The sequence below is a fragment of the Octopus bimaculoides genome, chromosome 8 (assembly GCF_046866305.1).
Source record: "Octopus bimaculoides isolate indiv1 chromosome 8, ASM4686630v1, whole genome shotgun sequence".
Taxonomy (NCBI): Eukaryota; Metazoa; Mollusca; class Cephalopoda; order Octopoda; family Octopodidae; genus Octopus; species Octopus bimaculoides.
The window spans coordinates 58,012,867-58,035,366 of NC_142935.1; the positions used below are offsets into that span (position 1 = coordinate 58,012,867).

General features: G+C 36.9%; 1 protein-coding gene across 1 annotated transcript in view; it reads left to right on the forward strand.

The window, feature by feature from the left end:
- LOC106876201 (netrin-1) overlaps window positions 1-22,500 on the forward strand; it is a 387,684-nt gene that overhangs the window by 345,038 nt on the left and 20,146 nt on the right. The window contains exon 4 of the mRNA XM_014924662.3: window positions 21,625-21,654. Within this exon, the coding sequence (XP_014780148.1) occupies window positions 21,625-21,654 (30 nt within the window). The remainder of the gene's footprint in view (window positions 1-21,624; window positions 21,655-22,500) is intronic.

The following is a 22,500-nucleotide window of genomic DNA, read 5'->3' on the forward strand; positions in this document are numbered from 1 at the left end:
CCATACAAACAGATATATACATACACATACATGTACGAATGGGTTGGCGTGTTTCAGTAAATCACGCGGTTATTTGTGCACACATATACCCCCAACACACTCGCTAGGCCAATATGTAGAAAAAAATCTCACTCGCTCAATAATAATCATTATCAAAATAATAAAAGTGTAAAAATGAAACATATCAGTGCGTGTGTATATTTAAGGCTATAATGGCTCAACCAAAATACAAACATTGTAGTTTCAACACATCTCAGATTGGAGTATTCTATTTTTTTGCCCACTCCTTTCGGTATATTTTTTATTCTTGTGTGTGTGTGTGTGTGTGTGTGTGTGTGTGTGTGTGTGAGAGTGTGTGTGTGTGTGTGTGTGTGTGTGTGCGTGTATGTGTGTGTGTGTGTAATTTACTATTTATCCTATGTTGAGTATTTTCTTTGTTGAGGTGGGCAAGGAAGGAGAGATGTTTACTAGTTGCTATTGTTTGTTTTCCTATTGATTTGTTATTGTTTTATAACAGTTATGTTGTTGTTATTGCTGCTGATGACGTCTTTGTTATTGTTGTTGCTGTTGCTGTCGGGGGCGGGGCGGGGCGTTGGCGATTGCAGTGGTATTGGTTGGTGTTGGTGGCGATGATGGATATGGGATTGTTGGTGACGGCGGCGCTGCCGTCCGTAGTGGCGTCTTTCGTAGTCGAAGTCACCGTTATTTTTGTTGCTCTTCTTCTTCTTCTTCTTCTTCTTAATGGTGACGGTGGTGGTGGCTGGGGTTTTGGTGGGGGCGATGGAACAAAACAAAGGAAGTAACGTTTGCTGTAAAAGTGTTCACCATTTTGTTTCCTTTCTGGAAAATAGATGCGTTGCACTGGTAATGGGCACGGGGGTAACGGTGGGAGTAGAATTGGTTGAGTGCTAGTGGTAGGAGTGATAGTGGTGGTGATGGTGGTGGTGATGGTGGTGGTGGTGGTTGTGAGGGCAATGGTGGCTGATGACCGCGATGGCGGCGATGGTGATAGTAATGCTGGTGGTGGTGGTGGTGGTGGTGATGGTGGTGATGGTGGTGGTGGTGGTGGTGGTGGTGGTGGTGGTGGTGGTGGATGTTGTGGTGATGTTTTGGTTTGTGTGTATTTCTGAGAGAGAGACAATGTGTATGTGTGTGTTTGTGTGTGTGTGTGTGTGTGCGCGTGTGTATGCCTGTGTGTTATGAGTGTACACACATGTATGTGTGTTGTGAGACCATGTGTGTGTGGATGCGGTTGGTGTATGGAGAGGGGGGGGGGGGCTACGTTGAAGTAGTTTCTTGGTCGCTTTGTGGTGATGGGACGCTAATGAGGGTTGGTATGAGTGGTAATGGTGGTGATGGCGGTGGCGGCGGCGGTGGTAGTGGTGATGGTTTATAAATGTACATTAGTATTCAGAACGTAGTAGTAGTAGTAGTAGTAGTAGTAGTAGTAGTAGTAGTAGTAGTAGTAGCAGGGGAGGAGTAGTTGGAGGAGGAGTCTGGAATATGTTTACACTAGTACTGTTGCTTAGAATGATGATGATGATGATGATGATGATGATATAGTAATGATGCTGATGTGAACAATGATGTGGATAACGATGATGATGATAGTGTTGCTGGCTGGTGCTGGTAATTGCCGTACTGCTGCTTTGCGGTGGTGGTGCTGCTGTTGGGGGGGGGGTGATATTGCTGTGTCTTGGTGCGTAGAGGACCGACTATAATGGCGTTGTAATAATGGCGGTGATCGCAGTGGCAGTGGCAGTTGTAACGGCGAAATTGTGATGGTGTTGGAGGTAGTATATATAATGATGTTTGCTCTGATTGTATTGGGTTGTCCGGAAAGTTCGTGCCGATTTTTAAGGTGGGGGGAAAAAAAGGTCAAAAAATATTTGCCATTACATTTTTAAATCAACCAAATATGAACCATTTTGTTGCACAATGCGTCTCCATTTTTTCCTTTAACTTGAAAATACCCTCTTCCCAGAATTGAGGTGGTTTCATGGCAAATGAGTCCAAAGGTAAGCTACTATAAATCGGCACGAACTTTCCGGACAACCCAATATATTGAATCATCTGTGATAGCTGTTGTTTTCGTCGCTGTTTGTTCTTGTTGTTGTTGTGAGACTATTACAAGTTGTCTTTGTTGCCGCCATCATTGTTGTCGTTGTTGTTACTGTCTTTTAGCCCCACGCCAGCCAGTCCTAACCTATCATGTCTATGATCAAACACATTCCGTCCATGACCATCCTATATTTTCTTTGTGTACTAAGGAACTCAGGATCACGTTACACAACGCATGCCTTTTCTTAAGGCAGTGTAATTTGAGAGCGATTTGGCTGTTGTTTCTAGCAAGTCGAACGACCGCGTAAAGATACCTCTTGTTAACTCCCGATGGTGTTGGTAGTGATGTTAGTGTTGATGGTGGTGACGGTGGTGGTGGTGGATGCTGGTTGGTGACGTTGTCCGGGGTGAAGGTGCAATGGGTCTGCACAGTGAGGGGCGGCAGTGGTGGCGCAGGTAACGGCGGAGGGGTTTAGTTCAGAGATAGGGATAAGGGAAGAGATATCTCTGCTGATAGGAAGATGTCTGGTCTAATGGTTTGTGGGTGTGTCCACAATGGTTGACTGGCGGCGGAAGGTTGGCGGCGGCGGCGGCAGCAGTGGTGGTGGTGGTGGTGGGGGGGGACGTACGAAACGAAAACATGTGTGAGGGGTGGTGTGACGTTTAGAATTGTGTCTGTGGTATGTCGTGATGTATGCACGGCTAGAGAACAGTGATGGTGCGTGTGGAAGATGGGGCTTATTGTAATAATGATTATGTGTATGTGTAGGTGGTAATAGCGCTGGTGGTGGTGGTGGCGGCGGTGGTGGTGGTGGTGGTTCTGATGGTGGTATCGGTGGTGGTGGTGGTGGTGTCGGTGGTGGTGGTGGTGGTGGTGTCAGTGGTGGTGGTGGTGTCGGTGGTGGTGGTGGTGGTGGTGGACGCTGTGTAGTGTATGAGTGGTAGGGGACGAGACATGAGTGGTACGGTGTGGCGTGTTGTGTTGTGGTGCGGTGTGTGTGACGTCAGCGAATGGGGTGAAACTGATAGGGGCCCTGTGGCAATAATTCTTCTTAGCGCCACACATTTTTTTGTTTTGTTTTGTGTTTTAAGCCAAGGTATTTAAATCAACAACTATAAGCGCAGAAACAACAACAACAGCAACAGCAACATTAGCACCGCTAACAACAATAGTGGTGGCTATAAACACGATAAAAGCAATAATAGCTAGCAATATGAAAAGAATAAAATGCTGCAATTATAAAACAATGGCGGCAACAAACAACAAGAATAACACCAGCAGCAGCAACAACAACAATAACAACCATTGGCAGCAACGAAAACAGCAGCAGCAACAGCCATATCAAATAAAAAAAACAACAGCAACTCATGAGGAATAACGTTGACTGATGAGAGAGACATCGAGTTATCTTCTCCTTGTTGCTGGTGACGTTGCTGTTGTTGCGGTGGCTGTTGTTGTTGTTGTTGTTGTTGTTGTTGTTGTTGTTGTTGTTGTTTAGCTGCAGATCGACACCAACGACTAGGCGTATGATTGGAGATATTTCCAGCCGTGACAATCTCGTCTTGTTCTTTTTTTTTCTTTTTCGTTTTTCTTTTTTCTTTTTTTTATTTATTATTGGTCATGTCACTAGTTTATTTCACAGGTGGAGGAATGATTATAATAGGATTAGAAGAAAGAAAGAAGGGAAGAAAGAAAGAAAGGAAGAAAGGAAGGAAGGAAGGAAAAAAAGAAGGAAGGAAAAAAGAAGGAAAGATAGAAAGAAAATGCATTCAGAATTACCACTCTTAGTCACAATTGCGCTATTTCAGTTCTCTCTCTCTCCCTCCCTCTCTCTTTCCCTCCTTATCTCTCTCCCTCTCAGTCTGTCTTCGTCTCTCTCTCTTCGTCTCTCTCTCTCTTCGTCTCTCTGCCTCTCCCTTTCTCTCTCTCTCTCTCTCTCTCTCACTTTGCCCCTTTCTACCGTTTCTATCATGGCCTCTATTCCTCAGAGTTGACCAGGTACATGCCTTCACTATTGAAATGTTCTTGACCCGATGAAGACGCGTTGCAAAGTGGTCAGGGGTGTTCACCTCACGATCGAAAGGTCGTGAATTCGATTGCTGGCAGTGCATTGTCTCCTTGATCAAGACGCTGTTTTTCGCTTTGTTCCAGTCCACTCGGCTATCAAAACCTGTAATTCAAAGAGCCGGCCTCGTCACATTCTGTGTCATACTGAATCTCCCTGAGAACTTCATTAAGGGTACGTGTGTATGTGGTGTGCTCAGCCACTTGCACGTTAATTTCACGAGCAGGCTGTTCCGTTTAATTGGATCAACTATAACATTCATCGTCGTAACCGACGGAGTGCCGGATTTTTCTTTTTCTTCTTTTTTTCAGTTCTTGACCCGTTTATTTCTCATCCTACTATCACCCTTGTTTATTTAACCTCCACGAGGCACCTCATTAACTATCCACTACGTCCAGTCTCTCTTTATTTCCTACTAAAATGTCAGCTCTTTGGAATTCCCACTCAGCTTAGGTCTCTCCTATAGGAGTTAACTTACAAAGAATCAAGGAGTAACATTAATGGTATCAATATCAATGTACGGTAAGTAGCTTGCATACCAACCACATGGTTCCGGGTTAAGTCCCACTGCGTGGCACGTTGGACAAGTGTCTTCTACTATAGCCTCGGGCCGACCAAAGCCTTGTGAGTGGATTTGGTAGACGGAAACTGAAAGAAGCCCGTCATATATATATATATATATATATATATATATATATATATATATATATATACATACATGTGTGTGTGTGTGTGTGTGTGTTTGTGTTTGTCCCCCCAACATCCCTGGACAACCGATGCTGGTGTGTTTACGTCCTCGTAACTTAGCGGTTCGGTAAAAGAGACCGATAGAATAAGTACTAGGCTGCCAAAGAATAAGTCCTGGGGTCGATTTGCTCGAATAAAGGCGGTGCTTCAGCATGGCCACAGTCAAATGACTGAAACAAGTAAAAGAGTAATATCACAGGTCTAGGAAGGTAGTTAGCTGGCAGAATGGTTAGCATGCAGAGCAATATGCCTGAGTTCAAATTCCGATGAGGTCGACTTTGCCTTTCATCCTTTCGGGGTCGATAAATTAAGTACCAGTTGCGTACTAGGGTCGATCTAATCGACTGGCCTCCTACTCCAAAATTTCGAGCCTTGTACCAAAACTTTGAAGGAACTATCGCTGGGTAGGGCGAGCTGGGTAGGATCGTTTATGTCTCGGAGAAAATACATTACGACTTTTTTTTTTTGTTGTTTTCCAAAAATTTTACGTTCTGTACTCAAATTCCACCGAAGTCAACTTTGATTTTTCATCTCTTTTGGAATCAATAAAATAACGTATTTATCAAGTACCGGGGTCGACGGTATTAACTAATCCACTTCTTAAAATTTCTGGGCATGTGCCTAGAACAGAAAGCATTATTCTTGTTTTCCAAAATATTCATTCATAACCTTTTTTCATAATCTTTTCTTTTTCCATAATCTTCTTCTTTATCATCATCATCTTCTTCTTCTTCTTCTTCTTCTTCTTCTTCTTCTTCGTCTTCTTCTCCGTTTTATCTTTCTAATTTTCTTTCTTACCGTTCTCTCGTTTCTATTTCTTTTCTTCACTTATTAATTGTACGTCTGCTAGAGCTACTGCTGCTGCTACTACTACTACTATTACTACCACTACTACTACTACTACTACTACTGCTGCTGCTGCTGCTGCTGTTATTACTCATTATTTCATTTCGGGCTATTGAGAGAACTGTTAGTACCAGTTATATTCGGTGATCAGTTGACAATATTCTGCTCCTAAATATTCATGGCATTATATCAATGCAAACAAACGTCATCAACGTCATCACCATCATTGCTATATTAGTCAACAAGGAATCCTGCAAGTGAGAATAGAAATAACAGCGAAATTCCCCTCAAATAAAATGCACGTAATCTTAAAACGTAAAGGATACATTCGGTAATATAATCTGAGGTACCACTGTAAAGATGAATTGGTCAAATGTGGAATGCCCTTGACCATAGTCCAACTCTACCAAGGTTCACGATAACTTTATTATTTACATTAGACGGATATTTGTTCTCATCTTGTTTGTTGTTAACACAACGTTTCGGCTGATATACCCTCCAGCCTTCATCAGGTGTCTTGGGGAAATTTCGAAATTAGGTTCTCATTCCTAAGGTATTTTTCGATGTTATTGCTATAATTATAATTATTATTATTATTATTGTTCAGATCACTGCTTGGAATCGAACTCGGAATCTTGGGGTTAGTAGTCCGCGCTCTTAACCACTACGCCATATGCCCGATGAGGACAAATATCCGTCTAATGTAAATAATGTACATAATACCTCATTTCTTAAATATAGAAATTTATCATTGTTTATATTGCAGTATCATTAGCATGCCGGGTGAAAATACTTACTGCTATTTTGTCTATCTTTACGCTCTGAGTTCAAATTCCGCCGAGGTCGACTTTGCCTTCCATCCTTTCAGGGTCGATAAATTAAGTATCAGTAAAACATGGGTCGATGAAATCGACTAGTCCCCTCCCCAAACATTTCAGGCCTTGTGCCTTTAGTAGAAAGGATTATCAAGGCGGTGAGCTGGCAGAATCACTAGCTGGCACGCCGGGCGAAATGCTTAGCGATATTTCGTGTGTCTTCGTGTTCTGAGTTCAAATTCTGCCAAGGTCGACTTTGCTTTTCATCTTTTCGGGGTTGATAAAATAAGTACCAGCTGAGTACTGGGGTCGATGTAATCGACTATTTCCCTCCCCCAAATTTCAGGCCTTGTGCCTATAATAGAAAGGGTTATTATTATTATTATTATTATTATTATAATTATTATTATTATTGTTATTATAGTTCAATGTTTAGAGTGCAGTGAAGTATAAGAAATATCGTGACCGCCACCGCCAATTTTATCATCTTCATCATCATCATCATCATCATTATCACTATCAGTGTCCTAACTACAAACAAAATATCAAGTGATAAATAAAATTGTAAAACAAAACGAAAGAAAAAGATAAATAAAATTGTAAAAAAAAACAGAAAATTAAATGAAACAAAACAAAAATGAAAGCAAAGTTGAAAATATCCAGAAGACATTTTAAAACACTAGTAAACACACGCAAACAAATGAATGGAGGTACAGGAGGTGATATGGGGTGGGGGTGGAACAAAAAAAAAAATATCCCCCCCCCCAAAAAAACCGTAACACAAAGAAACAGATCAGATTCCTCCCGCTAGTTACCACCCATCTTTTTGTTCCACCTCTGCCAAACAAATCCACCCCCGCCACAATCTTCACCACTACCGACGCCTTTGTTCCAGCCATTGGCACCGTCAGTGCCATAATCATTCATGGAAGAAGAAAATTACTAATACTTGTGGACTTTTTTTTTTAAGTGAAAAGTCGTAAATTAAGTTAGAATGGAGTACTAGTAGCTATAGAAGTAATGTAATTATCGGAAATATAATTATGAGAATTAAGGCTTCTGGTTTTAAAGCTAATCGATTTGGTGATTCTGTTAGTTTTTATATCGATCTCGTCTCGGCTAGATATTTTCATGGCTTTCTGACGTTGTTGTTGTTGTTAACGTTGGTTTTGTTGTTGCTGTCGCTGTTGTTCTTGTTGTCTGTGGCGTTCGTGTTCCTGTTGGTGGTGGTGATGGTGGTGGTGGTTTTGTGATGGTGGTGGTCGTCTTCGTGCAGTATATCTTAATGTGGTGGCTGTTTTTGTTTATTTGAATGTGTTTGATATCATCAATTCACCTTTTCATCATGTTCATCGATGCTTGTTATCTGTTTAGTGTCATTTTAGTGATACACACACACACACACACACACACACACACACACACACACAGAGACACACACACACACACACACACACATATATATATATGTATATATATATATATATATATATATATATATATATATATATATATATATATATATATATATATATATGTACGTTTGTGTGTGTGTTTGTGTGTGTGTATATGTGTGTGTGTGTATATACACGTGCATGTGTGTATTTATAAGCATATACATATATACCCATATATGTATGTCTTTATATATATATATATATATATATATATATATACATACACGCCCCATTCCCCTCACACACACACGCACGCACACAGTGGGTGAGAGAAAATGGTAGAGAGAAAAATGAAGACAGAATTATATACTTAATTGTGATGGTTAAAATAAACCACTGAACTAAAAGTTTAGACATAAACAATGCATACATACACATTTTTATACATACGTAAATACATGCAAATATACACACGCAAAAACGTGCTATTGCTTTTGTGCGTGTATGTGTGTGTGTGCGCACGTCATAGAAAGGCTTTTTAAAACTCAGGCCGCCTACATATAAATACACACTCACATATACATACATACATACATGCATACATACATACATACACATATATATGTATGTATACATACATATATATATGAATGTATGTTTGTATGCATTATATATATATATATATATATTTGCGTATGCATGGTAGATACACACAGACACATATATATGCATTCAAGTGCTTATGCACACATATGTATATACATACATAATTATATATATATATATATATATATATATATATATATATATATATATATATATATATATATATATATATAATCATATGCACATATAAAAAGAGAGTGCGTAGACAGACATATTGGCCACCATAGATAGATAAATAGATAGATTGATAGATAGATAGATAGATAGATAGATAGATAGATAAATAGATAGATAGATAGATAGATAAGATCATTCGTTTAGGATAATTTCGTCAGCGTTTATAGCTGCTGATATCATCTCATCTGTACAACATATTCTACTACCAATTATTTTGAGTGATTTCTCATCTGTTCAGATTAACATATGCATCAAATCTATTGATCGATATCACATCTGTTCAGTATTACTTGATATCACTAATGTTTATATAGAATAAGAAGACATAAGCTGTCCCATGGACTTAAGCGACATCAGTGAATTTTCAAAAAACCTTCAACCCGGTAATGGAAATCAGGTTTTCGCTCGCAGATGAAAGAAAAAAATCCCTTATTGCTTCACAGAAATCAAAAATTTCTCAGGGGCACACATTGTTTTCGTTTTTTTTTAAATTTATTTATTTATCTTTTATTTCTACATTTTTTTGGTCTCAGTGGAGGGGAAGGTTTGGGCGAATGTTTTATTGGCCACATAAGAATATATTATATTATATATATATTCATATATATATATATATATATATATATATATATATATATATATATATATATATATATATATATATATATATATATATATATACATATATATATATATATATATATATATATATATATATATATATATATAAAGATAGAGAGAGAGAAAGATACATATATATATGTATATATATATATATATATATATATATATATATATATATATATATATATATATATATATATATACAAATACGCTATATATATATATATATGTAAGTACATTAGTTAGAATGCTAACATACTTTTTAATGTAGTGCGCAAGACTACTTCAGTTAAAAGTCAATACCTGTTATTGTTTAAAAAAAAATGCTTAGCAAAACCCGAATTGTAGGAGGAAGATAATCTTTCATTCCCGCCAATTCCCCTAACCCAAAATGGGACACACCCGCGTTCTTATAATTGAAAACAGGTAATGTGCTAAATGGGTGAATATTCTGATCTTTTTACTAGATACAGTGATGGCTCTGTATGTTTTGGTCTTTCTTATTAGAATCAGGGCCGGTGTCAAATTATTGAGAGCCCTAAACCGACCCCACAGTATGTGTCCTCTTCCAACCCTACAACGAATATCTTCTCGCTATCCTATAATGAAAGCTTACCTCTTCCTTCTTTTCAAAATTTTTTTTTTGTTTTTTTTTCACTATTCCCTCCGACTATCCCGAAAAATCATACTCGACCCGCAAGTAAGAAATCTGTACTTATAGCGGCAATCTGTTACAGGACAAAATTTGAAATATTTCATGCCAAATCATGTGACAGATCAAATCATCACACATCCCCCTCTCGCCTCACACCTTCACTAACCATTCTTTGTACCGGAAGTAACCCCTGTTCTCTTTATTAATACGCTTTAGTGTTTTCCATTGCATTATGACATTATATGTAAGTTATTTGTAGAGAGCTTGAGTTTAACTAGCGTCCTAGGCGATCGCCTTGTTTGCTTGGTGCATAGCGCAGCCCTGATTAAACTTCTCAAGGAAGCAACACCTTTGACAGCTTGTGTCTGTAATCTTCTGATTATCTCTATATTTTCTGGCTTTGTGAATCTCAGCTTCTCAAGCTTGGTACTGAGGCTCCAGTAATTATTGATACAAATCTAAACTTATAGTCTGAGTGGAGTAGTAACCGATTTCTCATTAGTTCAGCATGGATGTTTTCTTAACACTCGTAAACCTTCTGCTGACATCTGCTGGGCATAGTTTCTTTTCTCCGGCTCAAATTATTGTCTCTTCTGTTATGTTTGCATTTTATTGACGTCATCACAGCAACCTTCAGCCACTAATCTTTCGAATTAAGTGTGATTATACCCTCCACATTATCGTAGCTTATTACATTTGTCTTTCAGGAGCATTCTTTCTATATGCACCATTACAGATTGCTTTAATCATGGCACCATGACTCATAGATAGGCAATACCATAAGGACAGTTTCGGGCAACAACTTATGACGTGGATGACATTCCCAATGTTCGTTCCACAAAACACGCATCAGTTATTGCATCTTTTTCCCTTTTGTGCAATGCATCACTTACTTTGTGGCTATTTCCTGCCTTTGTATTACAAAAGCATATCTTTGTCTTTATTTATTTCAGTCATTAGACTACGGTCATGCTGGAGTACTGCTTTTTAGTCGAACGAATCGACCCCAGTACTAATTTTTTTTTTTAAAGCCTGATGTTTGTTTTATTAGTCTTTTTTGCCGAACCGCTTTTACCAGCACCGGTTCTCAAGCGATGGTCTGGGACAAACACAGACACAAACACACACGCGCGCGCATATATATATATATATATGTGTGTGTGTGTGTGTGTGTGTGTGTGTGTGTGTGTGTGCGCGTGCGTGTGTTTGTGTGTGTATGCATGTATATATACATATGTATATGTATATATTTATTCATTTATTTACCAAGGCTTAAATTTCCCATAGGAGGGAGCAGCCAACAAGACACTCACCAGGCATTCCATTCATTTCTCTCCTCATATATATATACATATATATATATATATATATATATATATATATATATATATATATATATATATATATATATATATATATATATATACGACGGGCTTTCAGGTCTGTTTACCAAATCCACTCACAAAGCTTTGGTGGGCTCGAGGGTATAGCAGAAGACACTTGCTCAAGGTGCCATGCAGTGGACCTGAACCCGGAACTTATCCATTACACATCCATGCCTGCGCCTATCATTCAAAGTGAGAACTAGTATCCTGGTTGTTAGTGTACGGTGGACTTCTGTGATTGTCAACGTTAGAGTCACTTTGAAACCTCTTTGGAATATCAGCCCAGCATGACCTTTTGCTCGTGTGTACACAGCCTTTCTTCTGATGATCCGTTGCAGCAGAGTTGTACAAGTTTTCTGGGTGTATATGCTTGGCCATCACTCAGGGAATACTTTCTGAAACGCTTTATTCCAACTCTCATGATGTTCTCGGCCCCACATATGCAGATATGATCTGTGGCAGGACATTGGGGTTTGAGCGCTATGTAGATATAATCGAAGGGATATGATGAGGCATTCAAAGGCTATTTGTATTGATGTTAAGTGTCTGCCTCCCTTGTTCTCGTTTTTAAGTAAAGCCTCCTTCGTCACTTTTGATGTGGAAGTATGCATGCAAGCATGTATGCATTTATGCAAGTCTGTATGAGCGTCAGCGCCCCAGTACATACATATATGCATCCATCCATCCATCCATCCATCCATCCATCCATACATACATACATACATGCTTACAAGCATGTGCGTGCGCATGATGACACTAAGGTCAGGTCAAATTGTGACATATCGTTATTGAATACGAACTTTGACATGGAGTAAAAGTTAATTCCACACGTCATGCGTCAGTCTTAACATTATATTACTCTCGGGCCTTGGGAACGAGGCTTTCTAGAGAGATAGAGAAACAGACAGACGGGCGGGCAGGCAGATAGACAGACAGACGGACATGCGTAACGAGACTCTGTGGTCATATTATAAATGAGATCGTGTGGAGATGTGAATGTTTGATAGATGTTGACAAGCTGTACTACATTAACTGGAACATCCGACTCATCGATTGAAACAACCGAGACCGTCACACGCAACTACCATACACACACGCGCGTGTACATACACTCAAGCTAACACACACATATACAGTACAGTGTGTAGTCATAACACACATTATATGCATATACACATAAATAAATATAGGATCAACGAACACAGCTTTTCCCCCATACACTAACAGAAAGATGAGCCAAGAGTGAGTCTCTACGCAGCTGACATGCTAGAAATAGCAGTTAAATATTTTTTCTGCTGTCACCTTACTATTTGGATTGTTTGGTCCTGGGTTCCTTGCATAGAGGAAAAAACCATGTCGGTCATATCTGTAATGCCTTCGATCACAGGGTTGATCGACAGGGGCTTATCTGGGATTAAACAACGACTATGCCAAAGAGTACATAGACAATACAAACACAGACACACCGCATATTTGTGAAGATCTAAGATACACACACGGACGTAGAATAATGTGAAGGCATTATGTGTGTGTGTGTGTGTGTGTGTGTGTGTGTGTGTGTGTGTGTATGTATACAGGGTGGCCCAAAAGTAGGTTTACAGTTATTCAACTATCTCTTTCGCATTCGCATATTAACAGTTTAGATCTAAATTAGAAATAAAATATGAAACCATTATTTTATACTAAATTAGTTAATTTTGTCAAGCTCCCTTTTCAGTCTGTACGATAGAAATTTAAATGTAATAAAATGTTTTAAAACAAATTTAAAGTGCCTACGTGATAACTGTAAACCTACTTTTGGGCCACCCTGTTTATATATATATATATATATATATATATATATATATATATATATATATATATATATATATATATATATATATACACGGAGCATTATACATTGACATTATGCACAAACACATATACATGTAGATTATATTTTGTAGACACGCAGTATAATGCGTAGACACTATATATACCCACATACAGTAGAATGTGTAGAGCTTATACATACAGACCGTATGCAGTGTTGACATCAAAACATCATACACACCCACTTATAGACATTATACGCACACAATTTATTATGTAGATATTACACACACACACAGAAAGTGAAGGTGACATTATCACTTAAGTATGAGGAACTTATACGCACACGCAGTATACATAATGTGCAAACATTACTCACACACACACACACACACACACACACACATACGCACACGCAAACACACACACATACAGACACACACTTATTCACTCATTTGCCCACGAGCACATAGTGTATGCTATGCAGATATAATACACACGCATACACACACATATTGGGTGTAGAGTTAAGGTTCAAAACAGAGTAAGAGAGGGGGTCGTTATAGAGAAATTTAAAGAATGTGTCATAATTTTTGAGTGAAGGTGACACATTATTACTTGAGTACCGGGATCTTATTGGGGGTAAGATGAAGAAATGGGGGTTGGTTGTGACATTGGAGGTCTAGGGCCTTTACAAGGTGACATATCATTAATGAAACTGTGATTGAAGAATGTAGTGGTAATGGTGGTGATGCTGGTGATAGCGGTGATGGTGGTGGGGGTGGGGGTGGTGATGGTAGCGGCGGCGGCGGCGGCGGCGGCGGTGGTAGCGGTGATGGTGGTGATGGTATGGTCGGCATGGTGGTTCCGGTGGTCATCGTAATGGTGGCGGTGGCGACGGCAGCAGAGAAAGTAATGAAATTCGTGTGTAAGGGGGAAGGTTAGGCGAGAAGAGCAGAAATACAAGAGCGGAGAGAAAACGTAAGAGCGTGACGAATAAATAAATAAACATGTGTATATATACATACATACATACATACATACATACATACATACATATATATATATATATATATATATATATATATATATATATATATATATATATATATATATATATATTCACATGCACACACACACACACACACATGAGCTCACACACATACAGACATGCACACAATTCATATGCATACGGTGATGTACCTAGAAGTATAAACACACTAATGTATATAACGAGCATGTATATATATATGTGCTTGTGCGAGTGTGTATATACATATACATACGTATGTATGTGTGTGTGTGTGTATATATATATACACACACACACACGCATACACGTATGCATAATGCATATATATGTATAAATAGGGTTTGGACAAAACAATGGAAACACCTTGAAATTTCAAACAAATTTATCTTAATATGGGGTAGGAACGCCTTTTGCAGTAATTACAGCTTGAATTATACGAGGTATGGACTCGTACAGCGATTGAACTGTTTCCAAATGTATTTTTGTCCATTCTTCAGCTAAAACAGTCTCCAGTTCTTGTAGTGATGATGGTGGAGGATATCGACTCCTTACTTGTTTTTCTAAAATGCACCATAAATGTTCAATAATATTGAGATCTGGGGGCTATGGTGGCCAGATAAGATGTTCAACTTCACAAGAATATTCCAGTAACAATTTTAGCTGTGTGAATTGGCGCATTATCATCCTGAAAGGTTGCGTTTCCCTCCGGAAACAGTTCCGCAACCATAGTATGAATTTGATCAGATAAAATGCTTAAATAGTTTTGTCTATTAATTCTGCCATGAAGGGAAACCATTAGGCCGGCGGATTTCCAAGATATAGCACCCCCTCCACCAGATCATCACATGTTTAACAGTTGGAAGAAGGCAGTCTGGGTCAAATGCTTCTTTTGGCTGTCTCCACACGTATACTCCGCCAGTGGTCGGAAACAAGGTAAAAGATGACTCGTCCGAGAAAATAACATTCTTCCACTGCTCTGGGGACCAATTCCGTAGGTTTTTACTCCGCTCTAAACGCTTTGCAACGTTTGTTTTTGAAAGTAGAGGTTTTCTGATTGCAGCTCTCCGTGAATTCCGGCTTTGTGCAGTTCTTGGCGAACAGTTTTTTTGTGGAAACTGGGTTCTCCATGCGGTCATTTAGCTCTGCAGTAGTTTTGGGAGCTGTACTTTTGTGATCCTTTCTAACAATTCGCATAAGAGTCCGACGGTCCCTATCTGAAAGTTTTGGTTTTCTTCCGGATTTTTGTTTCGACGAGGAGGTTTTTCCCTCTTTCTCAAAGGCTGTCGTTACTTTCGAGACAGTACTTTTTGATACACCAAAGATTTCGGCTGCTTTTGTTACGCTAGTGCCAGCCATACGAGCACCAACAATTTGACCTCTTTGAAAGTCCGATAGATCTGTCATTTCGATGAATTTTAATTATTCTTTTCTGATGATATCTGAAAAGAAACAGCAATTTTAGCGAAACATATTAACCAACACTAATAATAAATCGAAAAACATAAAAATAAACAAAATTTTGACGGTTTTATAGATATTTCAAACTTTTGATGTTATGATGCTAGGTGTTTCCATTATTTTGCCCAATCACTGTATATATATATATATATATATATATATATATATATATATATATATATATATATATATATATATATATATATATATATATATATATATATATATACATATATATAAATACATACATACATATATATATATATATATATATATATATATATATATATATATATATGTATATATATATATAGATATATATATTACGGAAAAATTTGGATAACTACTGTTTTCACTTTGCTAAAGATTTTCTACTATTTGAAAATAATATGTATTCTTGTTTTTATACTATTCATTTGGTTCTTTATAGATTATTTTTAATAGATAACTTATTTAACACTAAATTATTTAGAAGTTATAGTTTCATTTCAACATAATATTAGAACTTCGATTTGTATAGTGTTGATATATTTTCGATTATTTTTGATTAATAATATTTGATTAATTATTAATCTTTATAGTTTATAATATCGTTAAAGTCTTTTTAAAATCAAAACTTTGTATATATATATAAAGTTTAATCTTTTATTCTTAATAATTTTTTCTTTCCTAATTTTTTCATTCATAATTTTTCCATTCATAATTTTTTCATTCATATTTTTTATTATTACGTTTGTAGAAATAAATAATCTTGTATTTTTCTATTATTCAATTGATCTTTAATTATAATTAAATAAACGTCTTTAGCTTTAAATAGTATAGCTTTAACTATTACACCGGTTAAATATGTACTAATTTTATCTTCATTATTATTTTAAACTTAAACTTCGTTCAACTTGTATTTAAAACAATGATAATTTAAAACAATGTTAATTTATGTAAGATGTTTTTTGTATATAATATACATGTTATTATAATGGATGAAGGGATGATTATTGAATGGTTATTATTTTGATATTATGATATTTTTAAAATAATTTTTCTATCTTTATATAATAAGTATTTCATATTAATTCATTTGGTACTTATTGTTGGTTGAGATATATATCTAATTATTGTTCTACTTACGATCTGACGAGTAGCTATATTTTTGAATAGAATTTATTTTCGATAATTTCAATTGATTTTAATCGATTTAAATTTCTTTTCTATTTGAAAATTGGTTATGAAACACGTGTAATCTTTTTATTATATTTATCTTATGATATTTACTTTACTTTATATTATACTCATTTATTGTGCTTTTAATTATTAATTTTTCTATATGTGATAGTGGATTTTCATCGATGAGTTCTTGAAAATTGGTTATTTTCCCTAAAACTATATATTTTATATATACTTTATCTATAAGGCTCAATTTAATATTAATTTTTTATAAATTGATTTTAATTGAGTTTTTTACCTGTAATTTTGGATTTTGTCCCTAATATTATTATTATATATATATACATACATATATATATATATATATATATATATATATAGATATATATATATAATTGTTCATAGAAAACCATGTAATCGTTACAAGAGATTCACCGCAAGAGATTTCACCGCAAAAAGTCTAAATTAGACTCCTTAGGGCTCGTACTCCTTGGTTATATATATATATATATATATATATATATATATATATATATATATATATATATATATATATATACATATACACACACACTTATACACACACGCACACATGTACATACATACATATGCTTCAAAAGATGAACAACGAAAGCGCTTACGCACAATGCGAAAACTCCTTTCAAAAACTTTCGTGATATTTTGGATTTCTTTTCAAAATCAATCTTTTTAAATAGTTAATGTCTTTAAAAAAATTCCTTAAGTATTGTGACTTTATGGAGTATTGTTTTACTCGAGATGCTGCACAGTAAGATCGAAAGAAAATCTTAGCTATGCAGTCATGCTTGTGCCCCCCCCCCCCCCAAAAAAAAACCTCACAGAAAAGAATTCGCACACAACAGATGACCATGCGAACTGGGACAATAAAAATGTGTAGAATCTTAAAGTATAAATGGGGAATGATTATGCAACATATGACGAAAATAACTTTATATCATTTTTTACGGTCTTGTTTTCGAACAGGTGGCCGGGCATAATATACACTGTAACTGTCATGAGGAAGACAAAAAAAAACCATACACACACGCACATACATAAAAACATACAGACATAACACATACGCACACACATACGTACATACATACACATACATATACACACAGACACAGATACATACATACATACAAACATACATACATACATACATACGTACATACATACATACAAGCATACATACATACAGGTGTGACGATGGATTACCATGAAACACTTGGATTACATATAAGCGTATCTAGTGCAAGTGTCAGATCTCCAAAGTTCGATCTGTCCCCTTTCTAACTATATCAGACATATAATTTGAAGATAAGCAACAAAAATTCAATAGGTTATAGCAGTACGTACGTTTCGTACAAGCTCCATTTATTCATGTAGTGAGAACACCACATAGAATGTACAATGAAAATGTACTCGTCAGCTGCATAATGGAATTTCATTTTAGAAAGTCATTTTGAAGATGTTTGCAAAAAATAAAACAAAAAGAGTAAGAGAAGAAAACATACCATCTCTTTTTCTTCTCTTACTTTTGTTTTTTGCAAACATCTTCAAAATGACTTTCTAAAATGAAATTCCATTATGCAGCTAACGAGTACATTTTCATTGTACATTCTATGTGGTGTTCTCACTACATGAATAAATGGAGCTTGTACGAAACGTACGTACTGCTATAACCTATTGAATTTTTGTTGCTTAACTTCAAATTTTATTCACCAAATCTCTTGATTTTGTTTTTGGTTTTTACCCTACCAAATTCTGGTGCCTCAAACATTTTAAGTACCACATTTAATCTTTTGATTAAATCTATATTATTATATCAGACATATATATCGCTTGATGACTCTACCGCGACAACCTTCCCAGGAATAGTAGGCGGCGAAAACGGGTGAATATTGCAAAAAATTTAGAGCTCTTTACACTCATACAGGAATTATCACCAACAAGTTGCTACGTAGGAATTCAGGTGTGGAAGCTTACTTCTCAACCACAAGGTCCCGGGTTCAGTCTCACTACGTGGCACCTTGGACAAGTGTCTTCTACTATAGCCTCGGCCCGGCCAAAGCCTTGTGAAGGGATTTGGCTAACGGAAACTAAAAGAAGCCCGTCATATATATATATATATTAAAATTAATCAAAGGGCATACGAAATATGTCTACCTGCTGGAAATAAGTCAAAACTCTCATTTAAATCACCAGAATACACTGATAAAAACCACAGAAATCAACCGTCCGAAGGCAAATGGGCTAAGATAATCTCTCTGCATACATTCAAGTATCTGAACTCACATGGACCGGTTTCTTGACTGGCATAATAGCCTCACCTTCCTCAGCATGTATTACCATGATGGAGCCCCTCACCCGTCACGTATTAAATACACACACAAACACACACTCACACACACACACACACACACATACACACACACATACACACACACACACACACACATCAAATTAAATATACAACCGAAAGAGCTACTAATAATTTCATGCTTTTATGATACTGAACAGGCATACTTATAAAATACGTCATGTATTTTAAAGCAATCTTTCAGGCTTTGTTTATGCGTTATATATAATTATATATGTATATATATGAGTGTGTGTGTGTGTGTGTCTTTGTTTGTCCGCCCCCTATTACCGATTGATATCCGGTGTTGGTGTATTTACGCCCCATAATCTAGCGGTTCGGCAAAAGCTGCCGATAGAAAAAGCACTAGGCTTAAAAAATAAGTCCCGGGGTCAATTTGTTCGACTAAAACCCTTCATGGTGATGCTCCAGTATGGCCGCAGTCAAATGACGGAAACAAATAAAGGAAAATAAAGCGCGAGTCAGCAGAATCGTTACGACTCCGGACAAAATGCTTTGTGGAATTTCGTCCGTCTTTACGTTCTGAGTTCAAATTCCACGGGAGTCGACCTTGCCTTTCGTCCTATCAGGATCGATAAAATAAGTAGCAGTTGAAGACTGGAGAGATCGATTTAATCGGCTTACCACCTCTCCCGAAATAGCTGATCCTGTGCTAAAATTTGAAACCGGTATATAAGGCAGCGAGATGGCAGAGTCGTTATCGCGCCAAACAAAATACTCAGTGGCATTTCTTCCTACTTGACGTTCCGAGTTCAAATTCCGTCTAGGGCGATTTTCCTTTTCATCTTTCCGGAGTTAATAAAATAAGAATCAGTTGTATACTGGGGTCGATATAATCGACTTACTCCCCCCCCCCCCCGGAATTCCTGGTCTTATGCCAACATTTAAAACCAATTCATACATAAATGCGCCCGCGCGTGTGTGTGTTCATGTGCCTGTGCATGCGTTTGTACCTGTGTGTGTATGCATCTGTGTGTATACATTTGCACCTGTGTGTTTGCACGTGCGTGTACATCTGTGAATGTGTGCGCGTGCACTCTCCTCAGAAAGGTGATATCCTCTATTAAATACACCATGAAAGCTATGTCCATTTTCTCCACCCTTCATAACTTCAGAATTTTAGCTCAGTACCCATATAACCATTATCTTAGCCACTTTATGAATTAACAAGATAATATTTATCAATCTGGTGCCTTGCTGGCTTTCAGTGTTTCTTTTCTTTTTCTTCTATTTTACAAATTTTCTTGTTTTGTTACTAACTTTGAATTGTTACTTTGGAATTAAATTTTTTGAGATTATTTTCACGATAAATAGATAGATAGATAGATACATTTCTTTTAGATAGATAGACAGACAGACAGACACCTCTGTTATCTCTCGTATTCTATGTCATTTATTTTTACTTGTCTTTATGCTTATCTCCTTATATAGTCCTTCAGCCACTAACTCCCCCTTGATCTATCACTCTTTTGAGTTCTCTCTATTTCTCTCCTTCTACTTCTCTCCTTCTCTCTATCTCTTTCTCTCTCTTTTGCTCTTTCTTTCTCCCTGGAATTTCTGCGTATTTGCGCAGCATCTGTAACAAGTATTCACTATATACACACGCACGCATATATATATATATATATATATATATATATATATATATATATATATACGTATACGTATATATTGATTTTATTTATGCGCCTTTTAAAGCCTAGCCAGGCTCACGGGCCCGGTTTCCCGGTTTCTATGGCGTATGTGTCCCCCCCGCCCAGCTGGACGGAACGCCAGTCCATCGCAGCTTTACTCAAGAAACAAGAAGAAAGAGTGAGAGAAATTTGGAGCCAAAGAGTACAACAGGGGTCGCCACCACCCCCTGCCAGAACTTCGGGGAGCTTTGGGTGTTTTCGCTCAATAAACACAACGCTAGGTCTGGGAAACGAAACTGCGATCCTCCGACCGCGATTCCGCTGCCCCAACCACTGGGCCATTGCGCCTACACACACACACACACACACACACACACACACACACACACACACACACACACACACACGCACACACACGCACACACACACACACACACGCACACACACATATATATATATATATATATATATGTATGTATGTATACATACACACACACACACATATATATGCAAGTACACACATTTAGCTTTCATTTTATATTTCTACGGTTATATATATATATATCTTTAGCACTTTATTTCTACTATAATAATGATACTTACATTAATTAACGAAGTATTTCATATATATATTAGTTAATAAATAATTATAAATGTTTCTCCCTTTTCGTATCTTTCAGAGATCCATGACGTAAACCCACCTAATCCAGGTAAGTCCATAAACTTTGGTTAATTAACTTCATCAAGCTAAATAAGTAAGTCTAATTAATCTTCCATAATTCTGTTAATCTAGGCTCAATTATAGATACATAAATAAACTCTCACAGAAAATACACGCGTTCATCAAACACCAATATATAGAAATATAACTAATCACTTAACTCATTTAATCCCTGTAGGTAGTCCTAACTAATCTCGCCATAAGTCTTCTAATCCAGGCGACGCGTTTATCTACCTTGTTGGTTAACTCAACAAATGATTCGTTAAACTTTCTTTGACAAATCATTTTTTAACCTACCTAATCGCTATTCTCTACGTCAGAAACTGAGAAATTCCAGGGCTCACCAAAAAAATTTTTCAAACCTTTGCTCACCAACCCTTCATCATTAATGAAAAGAAAAACGGAATTTGCATTCATATACTTCTTTCATCCCTTCGATGTTAGACATGTTTAAATTGTATAAAACTAACTCTACTCTATTATATATAGTAGTTTGTATGTCTCCTTTTCGGCCCTCATAGACGCCTTTAGAAAGGGATTGTCCCCAACAAACCTCATAAGAAACATTACTTTTTTTTGTATGACCCATCACCTTGTTAAGAAATTACAGCCAAATCTCTCCCAAATCACACATTGTCGATTTAAATGTATGGAAGGGGACTTTGGTGGGTGTTAAAGGTCTGAGTAGTTTCTATCTTTGATTGTAAGTCTGTATGATTATGACTTCCCTGTGGCTATACAACATCACAGGTCAACAAGAAACCTCGGTTACATCGACCCCATTGTTCAACTGGTACTTATTTAATCGACCCCGAAAAGGATGAAAAGTAAAGTT